Source organism: Phyllobates terribilis, unplaced genomic scaffold (assembly GCF_046119375.1).
Source record: "Phyllobates terribilis strain yellow unplaced genomic scaffold, ASM4611937v1 Scaffold_13__5_contigs__length_258822181, whole genome shotgun sequence".
Taxonomy (NCBI): Eukaryota; Metazoa; Chordata; class Amphibia; order Anura; family Dendrobatidae; genus Phyllobates; species Phyllobates terribilis.
In genome coordinates, this window is record NW_027362773.1 from 140,047,432 (window position 1) to 140,060,985 (window position 13,554).

The following is a 13,554-nucleotide window of genomic DNA, read 5'->3' on the forward strand; positions in this document are numbered from 1 at the left end:
AAACACAAGATGAAAAAAACAAACAGGAGGGTTCTAACAAAGGTATTCTTAAAATTGGACAATCTGGGCAATGACTTCTGACAAGCAGAATGATAATATTCCAGGCACACATCAATGGGATGCGGCTAAAAGATAAATTGAATAAAAGTTTAATTTTCTTTTGCTCATTATTGAGAGTTTTGATTACTCACACAGAACATTAATGTGAAATCTGATCAAACACATTAGATAATTAATACCGACCCCACCAATTTAATTAGAATCTTCCAACAATCTGCTGTGTGTGGGGGCAGGCCAATGACTGGTGTGGGGAATATAAGTTAGATATTTTGGCTTTTACAGTTGCTGATTTTGGCTATCGTTAATCCCTTTTTCCATTGACCAAATCAATGCATTTAGCTCTTTGTTCAATTTCTATGTAAAGTGTATAGCCAACTCTAAATGGGTTGACTTTTGAGAGGTGGCCTAACCTATCCATTAATAAGGCTGTGGACGCTTGGTTCTCCTGGCTGGTGGTGGCCCCAATAATATATTGATGATATGTCACAAGGACTCAATTGTAAATAAGCATCTAATTTTATTTGGATACCTCACGCTTAGCGGACTCCCTGGATAGGTGAGGATAGCCTGACCGGGATCAATCAGGTTACATTTTAACCTATGTTTTGTGACCATTGATATCAGCACTATCCATGAAGGAAAGCTATTTATCTTCCTCCAAAGAAAAAAAAATGTCCAGTTTAGCTGATCCAAATGGGCATTTTATTGGTTATGATGGAGATATTTTTTTGCTGGACTATAATTTTGTCAGCCGGCAGCTATCTTATATCTTTTACCTTTAGAGAGTAGAGATAGAATATGGGCGCACTTCCTAATGGAGACATTTAATAGAGAATTTATGATATCCCTAAACATTCTATCTGTCATTGAATTATTATCCTGTGTAAGTACCATAGAGATGAAGGCATTTAATATATAGGTGTCATAACTGGTAGTTTCAGAGATCCACAGTGAATCATACAGGTGCACTGACAGCTTCGTTATATAGGAATTAGTAATATATCTAGCTCGCTACAACTTTTGGGAAGTTTTGTATATCAAAATATAGGATAATCCTGAGATTGTTTTTTAACACGACATAATAGATTTTAAATAGTGTTACTCACAGTTTTATGGGGATGCGACACTTGAACAAAAAGACGTCAGTCAGATTAATTGCTGATGAAAGTATACAGCTTCTGCTGTGAGAAGGAAGAAGAGAAAATTCCATCTTTTGTGGGAAAGCAAAGGAGACGCAAAACAGAAACCTCCGACCCCTGAACTTTTCTACAGGCCTTTTATAATGTACCCCATAGATCAACCTCTCCCCGGCTTTCCCAGGCCAGCAGCAGGATAAATCTTCATTTAATAAATTCCATTATAAGAGATGGTACTGTGTAATGTCTATTCATTAAAAGCACCTTAAATATCCCTTTAAGGTGTTTTTAGTGGCACAAGTAATTTTTTTTAGTCTTTTTTTGCAGCAACTATTACCAGTTGCGTTTTTTTTCCCTCTAGGTAGGACTTTTTTTTTTTAGGCAGTGTGATTTTTTTTATCTTCCATAGGCCTTATTAGTTTTTTTTCTGTTAAAAAAGTTGTGTTAATATGGCTTTAATTTTTTTGATTTTTTTTTGCTGTTGCTTTATTGACATTATAAAGCAAGATAGATCTTGGAATCGCCTGATCTATGAATTGAATGACTTGTAATGTTAAAAATGCAACAACATAAAAATTTGCACATAAAAAAATGGTGAAAAATACAAAAAAAAAAAAAGCGCTTATAAAACGTCGGCATTTTTTCATGAGTTTTTGTTAAGGCTAAAAAAAAGTGTGTGAAGGATAGCCGAAACTTGTTGTTTCAAATGAATGTAAATTTCGACAAGTTAGAACATTTTTATTGCTAAATTTAATTGGGTATATACTAAATTTCACTTTAATGTTTGCCATACTCACATCTTCAGGGCCTGATCTGTGGAAGAAAGAAATAGAGTAAGGGTGCATTCACTTTTAACAATTTTGTGGCCTTAAATGACCGCTGATTGTATGAACCAATCGGCGATGGTTTATTAGCCTGATTGCACAGGAAAACCCAACTTGTAGCTTCAGTTGTGTTGAATGGCACATAACTTAGGCTGAGTTCACATCATGTTTTAGCCACATTTCAGTGGCTTTGTCAGGGCTTGTGTCTCGAGCCCTGAAATGCGGGATTCAGGTGGATCCACCAATGTGGCCATTGACTTTAATGAAGCAGACAGACTGAGAACTTTGTCCTCTGTTTGACCTCATTTTCGGCAGTTTCAGATAGGCACAAAAAACCCCGCAAAGCTGTTATGTCGGTGGAGTATGGCACGCCCAATACGTTGACAAATATGGAACGTGTTTCAAGCACCATATTTTCCAACATACAGCGAGAGACTATATTGTTATAATACTATACTATTAAAACTGCCTGCCTAATATTGTGCAGGTCCACCTTATGCTTCCAAAACAACTCTGACCCATTGAGTCTTAGGCTCCACAAGATCTCTGAGGTTGTCCTGTGGTACCTGGTGCCAAGATGTTAACTGTAGATCCTTTAAATCCTGGAAGTAGTAATATGGGGCATTGATCTGTGTCAAAGTACCATCCACATGAATTGCCTCACCCAGGGTTTCTCAGTAGAACGTTGCCCAGAGCATCACACTGCCTCTGCAGGCTTACCTTCTTCTCATTGTGTACCTTGGTGACATCTCTTATCCAGGTAAGTGACACACAATCACCTGGGCATTCACATGATTAATCAAAAAAGCCCACCTTCTTCCAATAGTCCATGGTCCTGTTTTGATGCTCATATGTCCATTCTTTTGATGGTGGAGAGGGGGTCAGCATGGGCCCCATGACTAGTCTTCAGCTACACAGCCACATACTTAGCAAGCTGCGATGTGATGTGTATTCAGACACGTTTCTATCATAGCCAACAAGAGTCTCTATTCCAATCTCACTCCTTTGTGAGTTTGAAGGCTAACTTGTGTACTCCAATCTCCAATGATTCCCGGAACACCCCACAAGACTGACTGTTCACATGTGATTTAGCTTTTGTTGTGGTTTGGCAAAAACAAAAAAATTTTTGGCGACTGTGGACAATTGTGGCAAAAAAAATATGTATTCCATAGTTGATAGAGGCCTCTGTCACTAGTAAATCAATGATTTTCACTTCAGCTGTCAGTGGTTTAAGGTATAATTTACCCATTTAGATGCACAGGCAGAAAGGTAGATGAGCTTAGAGGTGGGAAAATCGATTCATCGATCAGTATACTGATGGCCATGCCAATATTTGGTGGCTGCTGGACAAGAGCCCTGCAAATCTCCAGTCACCTCTCATCATTTCTGCTGTTGTTTTTATTAGCTGTCCGATTTTGATCCGAGTGTACGGGGCCGTTGATGTCACGTCTTTAGATATCTGTCGGCTTGAGTGATGTGACGTCTCTCACCCCACTCACCTTCCGATATGGAAGAAAGCAGGGCCAGATTACCCCCTTAAATTATATCGGAAATCTACTCTGGTTCATAACAGTATATTTAATTTTCTGTTGTATGGACAGTCTAAAACATGGGTGGGGAACCTCAGGCCCGCGGGCCGTTTACGGCCCTCATTGACCTTTTCTCCGGCGCCTGGGCAGATTGCCGGGGACTGCAGTGTGTGGGCCGTCATTTGTGTTTTGATGGCTGCCAGCCCTTTAATATCTTCTTGCTCTTTGAGCACGCGCAGTGTACACTTCTGAACGCTGAGGCGCGTGCAGTGAAACATTATGTCCCAATACCAGTGCCAGCGTCAGGACGTACTTTATGGGCGGTGTTAAGGCGTGATTTGTACGGCCCCACAAGGATGGTATAAATATCCAAATGGCCCTCAGCAGAAAAACGGTTCCCTATCCCTGGTCTAAAAGATTAATACATTGTTCGAGACTAGTGTATATTTTTGCGATTTTTTTTTTATTTTTTTATTTTTACTTAAAAAAAATGCTGCAGAGTTGTTTAGGCTAAGTTCCCACAGAGAGTATTTTGCGTATTTATGGTGTTGCAGCTTTTCTGCAGCTTTTCAGCATCAATTAGTTAATTTTGATTACTTGAGTTGTTTATTGTGCTTTTTTTCTGTGTTTTTTACCATGCGTTTTTATCACATTTTTGATGCTTCATTTTTTTGTCTCTTTTTGATATGTGGTGCTTTAAGTAAAGCTGCTTTGCTTTTTATACTTACTAGCATTTGGCTTTGACAAAACGCTATTGATACAGTTGTGTGCGGATTACATGCATTTTTTATGCATTTCCACAGCGGAATTACACTAAAAACTTCTGTACATTTCTTGCCTAAGGATTTTCCGCATCTAATGCAAGTCTATGGTGAAAATGTGCACAGGAAACTCAGCGTACCCACAAGAGAAATTGACATTCTGCGGATTTGACACACGCACCGCATGTCAGTTTACACTGAGTAAAAAAAGCACAGTGGGTAGGAGATCTCTATAAATCCCATCCACTTTGCCAGAACTATAAGACGATGCGTTTTTCATGCAGCATCAAAAACTCATTGTGAGCGCACAGCCAAAGACATAAACTGACCTGCGGTGCATGTTTTAAACCCGCAGCATGTCAATTTCTATTGCGGATACGTTGAACTTTATGTTCGGATTTTCCACATAGACTGGCATTAGATGCAGAAAATCCACGGGGAAAAAAACAACTTTAGGGCGGTTTCACACTGGATATTTCCAGTACCTGAAAAACCCATACTGGAGATATCCGTGTCCCGTGTGTGGCAACCGTGTGCCGCATCAGGATCACACGTACCGGCGCCTAGGAATCAGTGTACAGTTCGCGCTGTTCTCAAGCGCCGAGTGCTGATTGCTGCCCTCATCATAGTCCCCTACTGGTGCTGTGATCAGAGCGAGCAAGGGACAATGTTGAGGGTAGTAGTGTCTGCTCCCACAGTGTCCCTGTGTAAAAATAAGAATAAAATAATAAAATCCTCATAGTCACCTGTCCGGAGATGTTCCCCGCTGTAATCCTCTGACCGCTGTCGCTGAGTAGCTGGGGAGAATGAGCCGCTCCAGAGAGCGAACCCTGGAGCTGTGCTGAGTTCAGGAGCCGTGTCCTGTCACTCAGTGAGCTCCATGCAGTGCAGGGGCCCGCTTGCTGAAACGGCTCATTCTCCCCGGCTCCTCAGTGTTCAGTCAGAGGAATACAGCAGGGGACATCTCCGGACAGGTGAGTATAAGGATTTTATTATTTTATTCTTATTTTTACAGTTGGACACTGCGGGAGCAGACACTACTACTCCCAACATTGTCCCTTGCTCGTGCTGATCACAGAGCGAGAAAGGAACAATGATGAAGGCAGCGGACAGCACCCGGCGCTTGGGAACAGCGCTAACTGTACCGCTGATTCCCAGGCACTGGTACGTGACACACGGATGTCATCTGTGTGTGTTCAGCTTGAGATATTTTGCGGACCGTGCAGCACGTAAAAAACGGACATGTCAGTGTGTGGAGCACACGGACACACGGTCCGTGGAAACACACTGACATGTGCGCAGACCCATAGATTTAAATGGGTCTGTGTGTGTCAGTTTCTCCAGTACGTGTTGAAACTGTCACCACACGTACCAGAGATACTGACATGTGAAAGAGCCCTTATCAATAGATATTTTCCAAAGCCAAATACGAGCATGTATCAAAAGCAAAGCAGCTTTATTTAATGCATGACATAGTAACAAGAAACGAAAACTGCAGCGTCAAAAACACAATAAAAACGCAAATTTCTTAATTTACATAATAGATGCAGAAAATCTGCAACAGCAACAACCCACCAAAAGTTTGTTGTGCAAACGTAGCCTTAAAGTTCGTAGGAAAATATAAAGGTCTCGTTTCATTATCGCATTTGCGCTTTTGCCTACTTTTTGGTGTTTTACTTTTCATTTTCTCCTTATTCTTCTTTAAATTGGCGCCTTTTTTACAGCCTATTTTATGTGTTCATATATATATATATATATATATATATATATATATATATATATATATATTTGTCAGATGTTTTCGGCTGATTTTTAAATTGTGAGGTTTCAAAAGTCACAATTTTTTTTGCACAAAAACACTCCAAAGTTCCCCTCTGGAGTGATGTTATGAATGCCTGACATTTTTGCGTAATTTTTGCATCAATTTAGCGGAAAAGTTTGTAAACAAAATAAAGTGCATTTTTTTTATTTTGCTCAAAATTTTTGAAGAATTTACCGCAAAAAAAAACTCCAATGAATACCACAAAAAAAGAGTAAAAGTGACTTGAAAAAAAAGAAAAACTGCAAATGTTGAATTGGGCCTGATATTTTAGTTTTTGCTTTTTTTCTATGTATACTTGGGGTCAGTGACCTTTTTTTGGAAAAAAAAAAACCCAGCATACTTTAGATTGAAAAAAAAAGCAAATACTGTGCAGAAAATATTTGCAAAAAAAAACAAAGCTGTAGAGGAGCCCTTAAAGTGTACATTTAACCATTACTATATACGTTGCCGTACTTAAAGAAAACGTATACAGTTGAGAAGAATATAGTCTTCACCACAGACCATACATGTGATGTGGTCAGGGCCTCATTGGTTTTTCTGCCAAGATAAGGTGTCCAGGGCTTGCTATAGTGTTTTTCAGCAAGGGGTTGGGAAAGGGAGGAAGATTCCTTGCGGACACTGAGAGGGGGATGTTACATTCCTGTATGGAGTGCAGTGAGTGAGGTGTGAGACAGTCAGAGTGCAAGGACAGTGTGCACAGCCTTGTGTATGTGCTTCTTGGAGACATCTTAGGGTTTGCAAGGTGCAGGACCAGGTGTGAGTGATCTGCAGAACATATACAGGTGTGAAGGAGCCTGCAAGGAGACTGAAGCTGAGAATAATCTAGGGACAAAAGGATATTGTAGGAGAACAGGGACAGAGTGACAGCAAGTATTAGCTCACAGGGCGGAGTAGAGCGAAGCAGGGACAGGTAGGAGTGCTGAGGTAATGGTAGGGTGGGGCATGGAAGTAGAGACAGGCTGAGAGCATGGAGAGGAGGCCACTGAGAAGCAGGAACGTTTTGTGCCATATACCGTGTAAAGCTTAGACAGTATAGGAATCAGCCTAGGAGGGGTCCGCTTCGATAGGTGGAGGAGAGTGCCACACATAGTATACAGGTGGGGTACCCAAGGTGAGCCAGACGCTGAGTATAGCCAGGTTCGCAGCGTGGGAGATTGCCCTTCCACCTACAAAGCTTGAAAATGCAGGATGGTCACTTCCTTATGTCGGCCCTGCAGCCAAACAACGATATCACCTCATTGGCGCTGCCGACGGACTCCCAACTGGACCGGAGACTGCGTGACGAGAGCCTGGAGCTACGCAATGCTCGAGTTCAGGAACAAGTCCGGGCACGGATGATGCAAAAAGGACAGAGCTCGTCAAGGAGCAACGCCAGTTATGGAGGTAAGGCTATGTGCCCACGATGCAGAAATGCTGCATATTTTTAAGGCGACTTCTAGATGTTATAAAACCAAAAACTAATGATTCCGGTACTATGTCGCCTTATTTGGAAACGAATGTTGAGCTCTTACTGGCAGGAATACGGCTAGGCTGACCGCCTGAGGCTATCCTACACATGACAACCTCCAGTTAGTTACCACACGTCAATATACTAAAAAGCAAACCTCAACCCCTGGTCAATAGGTTGCCCAAGGCAAGTTTATTTTTCCATATTCCTCAGTTGCAATCATTCTATATTCCTATTCTTTTCAAATGTCAGTGTCCCTAGAAAAGCCGAGTGACACCTAATATTCTTACAGGCGGTTGGCACCCAACTTTCATAAGGATCTGAATGGCAAATCTGTCCCGTCATGCAGCATTATAGAATCTGTGATTGTATTAATGCATAGCCAAATTTACCATTTAACCTGGAAAAGTTGGGCTGCAGCCCTTGGAGGATCTAGAATGATGACCACCCAGCTTTCCCAGAAACGGATTAGTAGCTGGAAATCTGAACTTTAAATTGAAAAAAAGTTTGGTAACTTATTGACACATCACATAACTTTTCCATAAACAAATGTAACAAATGATTAGAATGTTTAACAACGTAACAAAAGATATGGATACAAGAACAAATACAACTTTTAGATGTATCTTTTTTTTTTTTTTTTTATCCTTCTGTAACTGACTTTTGTATGATGAGAGTAGCTCCCCTGTCGGGGAGGAATTTTCGGGTGTTCTGTATAATGCCATCCCATTACTCACAGGGCAGTGTGTGTTTGTACACATTGCACATCAATCAATTACTTCATCCCTTAATTATGGATTCCTCTCCTACAACTTCCTGAGGATCCTAATAAAAATAAGACGTGATTTTTTTATTTATTATTTTTTTTTTTTTAAAGATTTGTTGCATTACTCAGCCCTGATCCTTTGTGCTTGATGTTTTTATGGCATTCATCTCTCAGCTTCTGTGTCAGCGCTGGCCTTGTTAAAGGCACTTGGCACGGTGATAAAGTGTCCTAATGCACAAAGCTTTGAACTGGTTAAGGTGCAATACTAATTTTATCTTATGGGGTTTACTAATGAGTATTTACTAATGTAACGGATATTGAAATATTTTATACTGTATGGAGTGATTGCTGCTAATCTGAATGTCACTGGTAAAGATGAGCAATTTCATTGGCGCTGGCCTGGTCCTCCATAGCTGCCGGTGCACCCGGCGTCCTGGCCACCTCCGGCATTTACTAGGCCTTGCAACATCATAAAGAGAAAACTGACTTCCACCGATGATCGGATGCTTGAACAGGACAGGGAACGTCTAATCCCTCATCTGTTGTCACTGACTATCCAGCAGTGTCTTGAATTATTTTTTTTCTTCTTTTGTGGAAGCCAACTGCTGGCCCTTCTCTTCTAGTCTTAAAGTTGTATTTAAGGAGAGCATCTTATGGCATAAAAACTAAACAAAAGTAGCGGTAGAGGGGGCAGAGGTAAGTCACAGCTGGTCTGACATAGGAGATACTAGTACATGGTAAGTGGGGGACACTGATACAGATTTAATTGGAAAAACATGGCTGTTTAGTTTGTTTACAGCATTTCAGCTTCGCTCAATTCACTAAATTAGAGCTGCAATACCAGATACAACCTATGGACAAGTGCGGCGCTGTTTTTAGAAGACCCTAGCCATGTTTTTCTAATTCTGGACAACCCCTTTAACATGGGGGTCTTCATCTTAGACTTCTAGCATCATCTGAATAGGTTTTGGTATTCATTTAAAAAAAAAAAATTACCATATTGGGTACTTGGCATCCATTAGATGTGTCTGCTGGTTGGGAATACCATAGTCACTAATTTGACCATCTGGTAAGTCTAATTAAATGAGTTGTCCAAGATTAGAAAAAATAAATAAATCTGCATTTATTTATTTTTTTCTCTCTCCAAAGATGTGGAGATGTAAAACTTTTTATTTGACTTTTTCTGAGCTCCACTCCAGTGATTGACCATAGACCAAATCAATGTAGAATGTGCAGGGCAACAAAGAGCCTGGAAAAGCCAAATGGTGCAAAATTTGTAATGAAACCCAGTAGTAAAAATTATTTTTAGCCCAATTGCATGCATTTTAAGGGAAGAAAAAAATTGCAGGCATTGCAGGAAACAAGGCGCATATGTGTGTGTGTAACTGAGTATATAATTTAATAAATGGGTTTTCATGTTTAATAATTATCAAGATTGGGTTTGTACATGATTAGAGAAAAAAAAAATATATATATATATAATTTTTTTTTTCTAATCATGTACAAACCCATTAATAAAATCTTGATAAATTGTTTTCATGTTAATAATTCGTAAATTCCACAATGGATGTACACTGTGAAGATGACATTTATTAGCCGGCAAGAGAGCGTGCACAGATGCCAACCTGCTGCGCTCAGTATGATGCAATGTGTGCAGTCCAGAGTTCATAGTCTCAAGTTCCCTGTGCAGCTGTATCTAGTCATTGAAGACATGGGGCTGTTATTTTCATATTTGTTAAGGTTCTGCCCCCTTCCCAAAAGCATATATTACTTATCCCCTGAGTGCTGATGGTATGACACCTGGAAACCCACCGATCAACAGAACAGAGGACCCTGCCACCCAGTGTGTCATGTTAGTGTTGTCCGATTCTCTCGGATGAGAGACGGAGAACAAAGTTTCTTCCTTCCGTGAGTCCGTGGAAATCGGACTGCACTCAGATGTCATCCGATTGCAGTACAATGTTTTCCACGCACCCATAGACTTCGGTGGGGGAGTGGCATTAGATTTGAGCTGTCATTTTTTTTTTTTTTTTCTTGCTCATGCCAGATCTGTATGAGGAAAAAAACAAACGCTAATCAGCACTGCCCAACAGAATAACATTGGTTCGGGTGCTATCCGATAAAACATAGGATAGCACTAGTCTGATGTATACACTCGTGTGAGCGTGCCCTATAGGTTAAAATATCCCTAGAATATGCTGATTTGTCTGTATATCTAGAAGGTGTGTGGCGTGTGGTACTACAAGTCCCAGGCAGCCAATAACTTTCAAGGTATCAACTAAAATTTCCCAAACCTAAGCAGGTTTTGGAGCAGTTTTCTTTCATACTCCATTTCATATATGGGAGGAAAGAGTCATTTTAAGGCCATATTCACACGTTCAGTATTTGGTCAGTATTTTACATCAGTATTTGTAAGCAAAAATCAGGAGAGGAACAATCAGATGAAAAGTATAATAGAAACACGTCACCACTTCTGTATTTATCACCCACTCCTGGTTTTGGTTTACAAATACTGAGGTAAAATACTGACCGAATACTGATAGTATGGCCATAGCCTAACATCAAGACTACACTTGAGTCTTTTTGCTGATTTTTTTTTTTTTTTGCGTGGAAACTCTCCAAAAAACTCAGCCAAACGATTCATTGTGAACACACCCTTGGGCCATGTTCACACATTGAGTATTTGAGTTTTTTACCTCAGTATTTGTAGCCAAAACCAGGAGTGGAACAGAGGAAAAGTATAATAGAAACACATCACCACTTCTGTATGTATCACCCACTCCTGGTTTTGGCTTACAAATTCTGAGGTAAAAACCTCACCAAACACTGTGTGTGCACGTGGCCTTAGACAAAAGTATGTACTTCCGCTATAAATGGCAAATTCTTGCATTTCCTTCTAATTTTTTTTATTTTTTTAATTCAAATGTGCATGACGCTTAGGGGAATTACAACCCTCATCATCCAGTATGAGACGGAGTTTATAGTGGAGTATATTTGGATAAATCATCCGCCAGTCTCTGACTACTGGGCCGATACTGTGTGACACTGGGTGGAGTGGAGGACGCGTTTTGGCTAGCTAAGTCCCGCTTCCCCCTGTGTATGGAGAGGCTCGGGCCCATTACTCATGGACATGGCAGCGTAGTACACATTCCTGCAGTTTTATAGCTAGTGACTTGTGGCCGTCGGGCAGGGACGGGTGTGTGCTCCCTCCCTCTTCTGTTGTCACTTGTGTGTTATAAGGAGGCGCATGTAAGGGTGGAGAGAGAAGGGCGTGTACATGCTTTTCGCCTTGGTGTTGAATTTCGGATGCTATGTGTATAGACCTGTAGTAGTCATTATGAGTAGGACGAGGCGGATATAGCCACGTCTGTGCGGTGTGACCCTACTACGCCTATGTGAGATTAGCGAGGTGGAACTTCTTTAGGTTTATGGTGATCAACATTTGATTTATTATCTGACCTACTTTTAAAATACCCTTTTGTCTGAGTAGGTCTCGTTTCCACCTTTTGTGGGATTTTCTACCTATCCGATCAAGCTGTGAGGATGGAGCCCATAGTTTGCTATGGGATCATTTATATTCATCCGGCGCTTCGGTTGAAAGAGCCGGGTCAGAAAACCTGTTGCGTATTTCCATCCGGCTCATCAAGTCTTGCAGTAGAAACTGGTTAAAAAAAAAACTGATGCTGTTTTGACTTTCGTTGAGGGACAAAAACTTGACACAGATGACCCGGATATATGGAAACCTGGCCTCGTGTTTTGAATGTATAATCATAAGGAAAATTCATATTGGGATGGTAGAGGAAACTTTGGCCCATGTTTAGTAATGCAGTCTAAAGACATGGGTTTTCCTTAGTGGAAAAATCAGCACCAAATTGGGCTTATTTTGTAAAATTGTTGCCAATTTTCCCCACATTTCACCCTTTGGACTGAAAACCAGTCTTGAAATGCATAGTCCTAATCATCATAGTAGAGACCTTGAACTTTATCTTCAGTCCAAATAGCGCTTCTTTCGACAGCATAGTTAAAAGTTGACAATCTTATTTTAGAATTTACTTGTACCTGAAAACTATGCCAAATAACTCGTTCGGATGTGAACAAGAGGAAAGACGTAGATCTGGCACCAAGGAGCCCAATATTGATTATTAAAAGGCATCTACAAGAAACAAATGATGTGAAACTCTATCTTTTATTGTATATAAAGTGCAAAAAAAAGGACATAAAAACACTAAAAAGGTGGAAAAGTTTATGGGGAAAAAAAAACAAAAAAACAGACCACCTGTGCAGGGTCATTATTCTAATAAAAAATGGATAAGCAACAATCTCCCACATAGTCCACTAACTTGTTCGGAGACCGAACAAAAGTATCTCATAAGTAGCCACCCTATAAGTCCATGTCTGACCTTTTACCGAGTCTTACAACATAAGGTAAAAAATGGAAACTTTAGAAATTGATATAAGGAGAGATGCAGGTCCCTCGTCCAGCAATCATGGAGTACTGACCGGGCCAATGGACTAGAATTCTGCAAATCAACTCCCACATCTATAGTCCAATGTTGACTCTAAAGCCCCCGTCTCACATAGCGAGATCGCTGCTGTGTCACGGTTTTGGTGACGCAACAGCGACCTCACCAGCGATGTCGCTATGTGTGACACTTTGCAGCGATCAGGCCCCTGCTGTGAGGTCGCTGATCGCTGCAAAGTGTCCTGGACCATTTTTTGGTCGTTGGCCTCCCGCTGGCCAGCACACATCGCTGTGTGTGACCAGCGGGACCAACGATCAGGCTGGTAACCATGATAAACAGCGGGTTACTAGGGGCACACGCGCGCTTAGTAACCCGCTGTTTACCATGGTTACCACTCTGCTACGGTGCGCGGGAGGTTACCGTTCACCTTAGCAGAGTCGTATCCATGATAAACATCGGGTTACTAAGTGCGCGCGTGCCCCTAGTAACCCGATGTTTACCATAGTTACCAGCCTGCTCCTGCTTCAGCAGCAGGCTGGTAACCGGGAGCAAGACATCGTGGACGATGTCGCTGCTTCCCTCATCGCTGGTGAGCCTGCCTGTTTGACAGCTCACCAGCGATGTATTAGCGATGCAGCAACGATCCCTGACAGGTCGTATCGTTGTCGGGATCGCTGCTGCATCGCTTAGTGTGACGGGGCCTTAAGGCTAAGGTCATACTATTGTTTTTTCTCCATCTGAGAAAA

At 41.2% G+C, this 13,554-nt stretch overlaps 1 protein-coding gene across 3 annotated transcripts in view; it reads left to right on the forward strand.

Moving 5' to 3' along the window:
* The window catches only part of PKP3 (plakophilin 3), a 77,922-nt gene that overhangs the window by 19,502 nt on the left and 44,866 nt on the right, over positions 1–13,554 (forward strand). Inside the window, exon 2 of one of the 3 annotated variants that reach the window (XM_073658728.1) lies at positions 7,350–7,515. In XM_073658728.1, the coding sequence (XP_073514829.1) occupies positions 7,350–7,515 (166 nt within the window). Of the gene's footprint in view, positions 1–6,779; positions 7,516–13,554 lie in introns of those variants that run through there. The other 2 variants (XM_073658729.1, XM_073658727.1) reach the window with 2 other exon arrangements.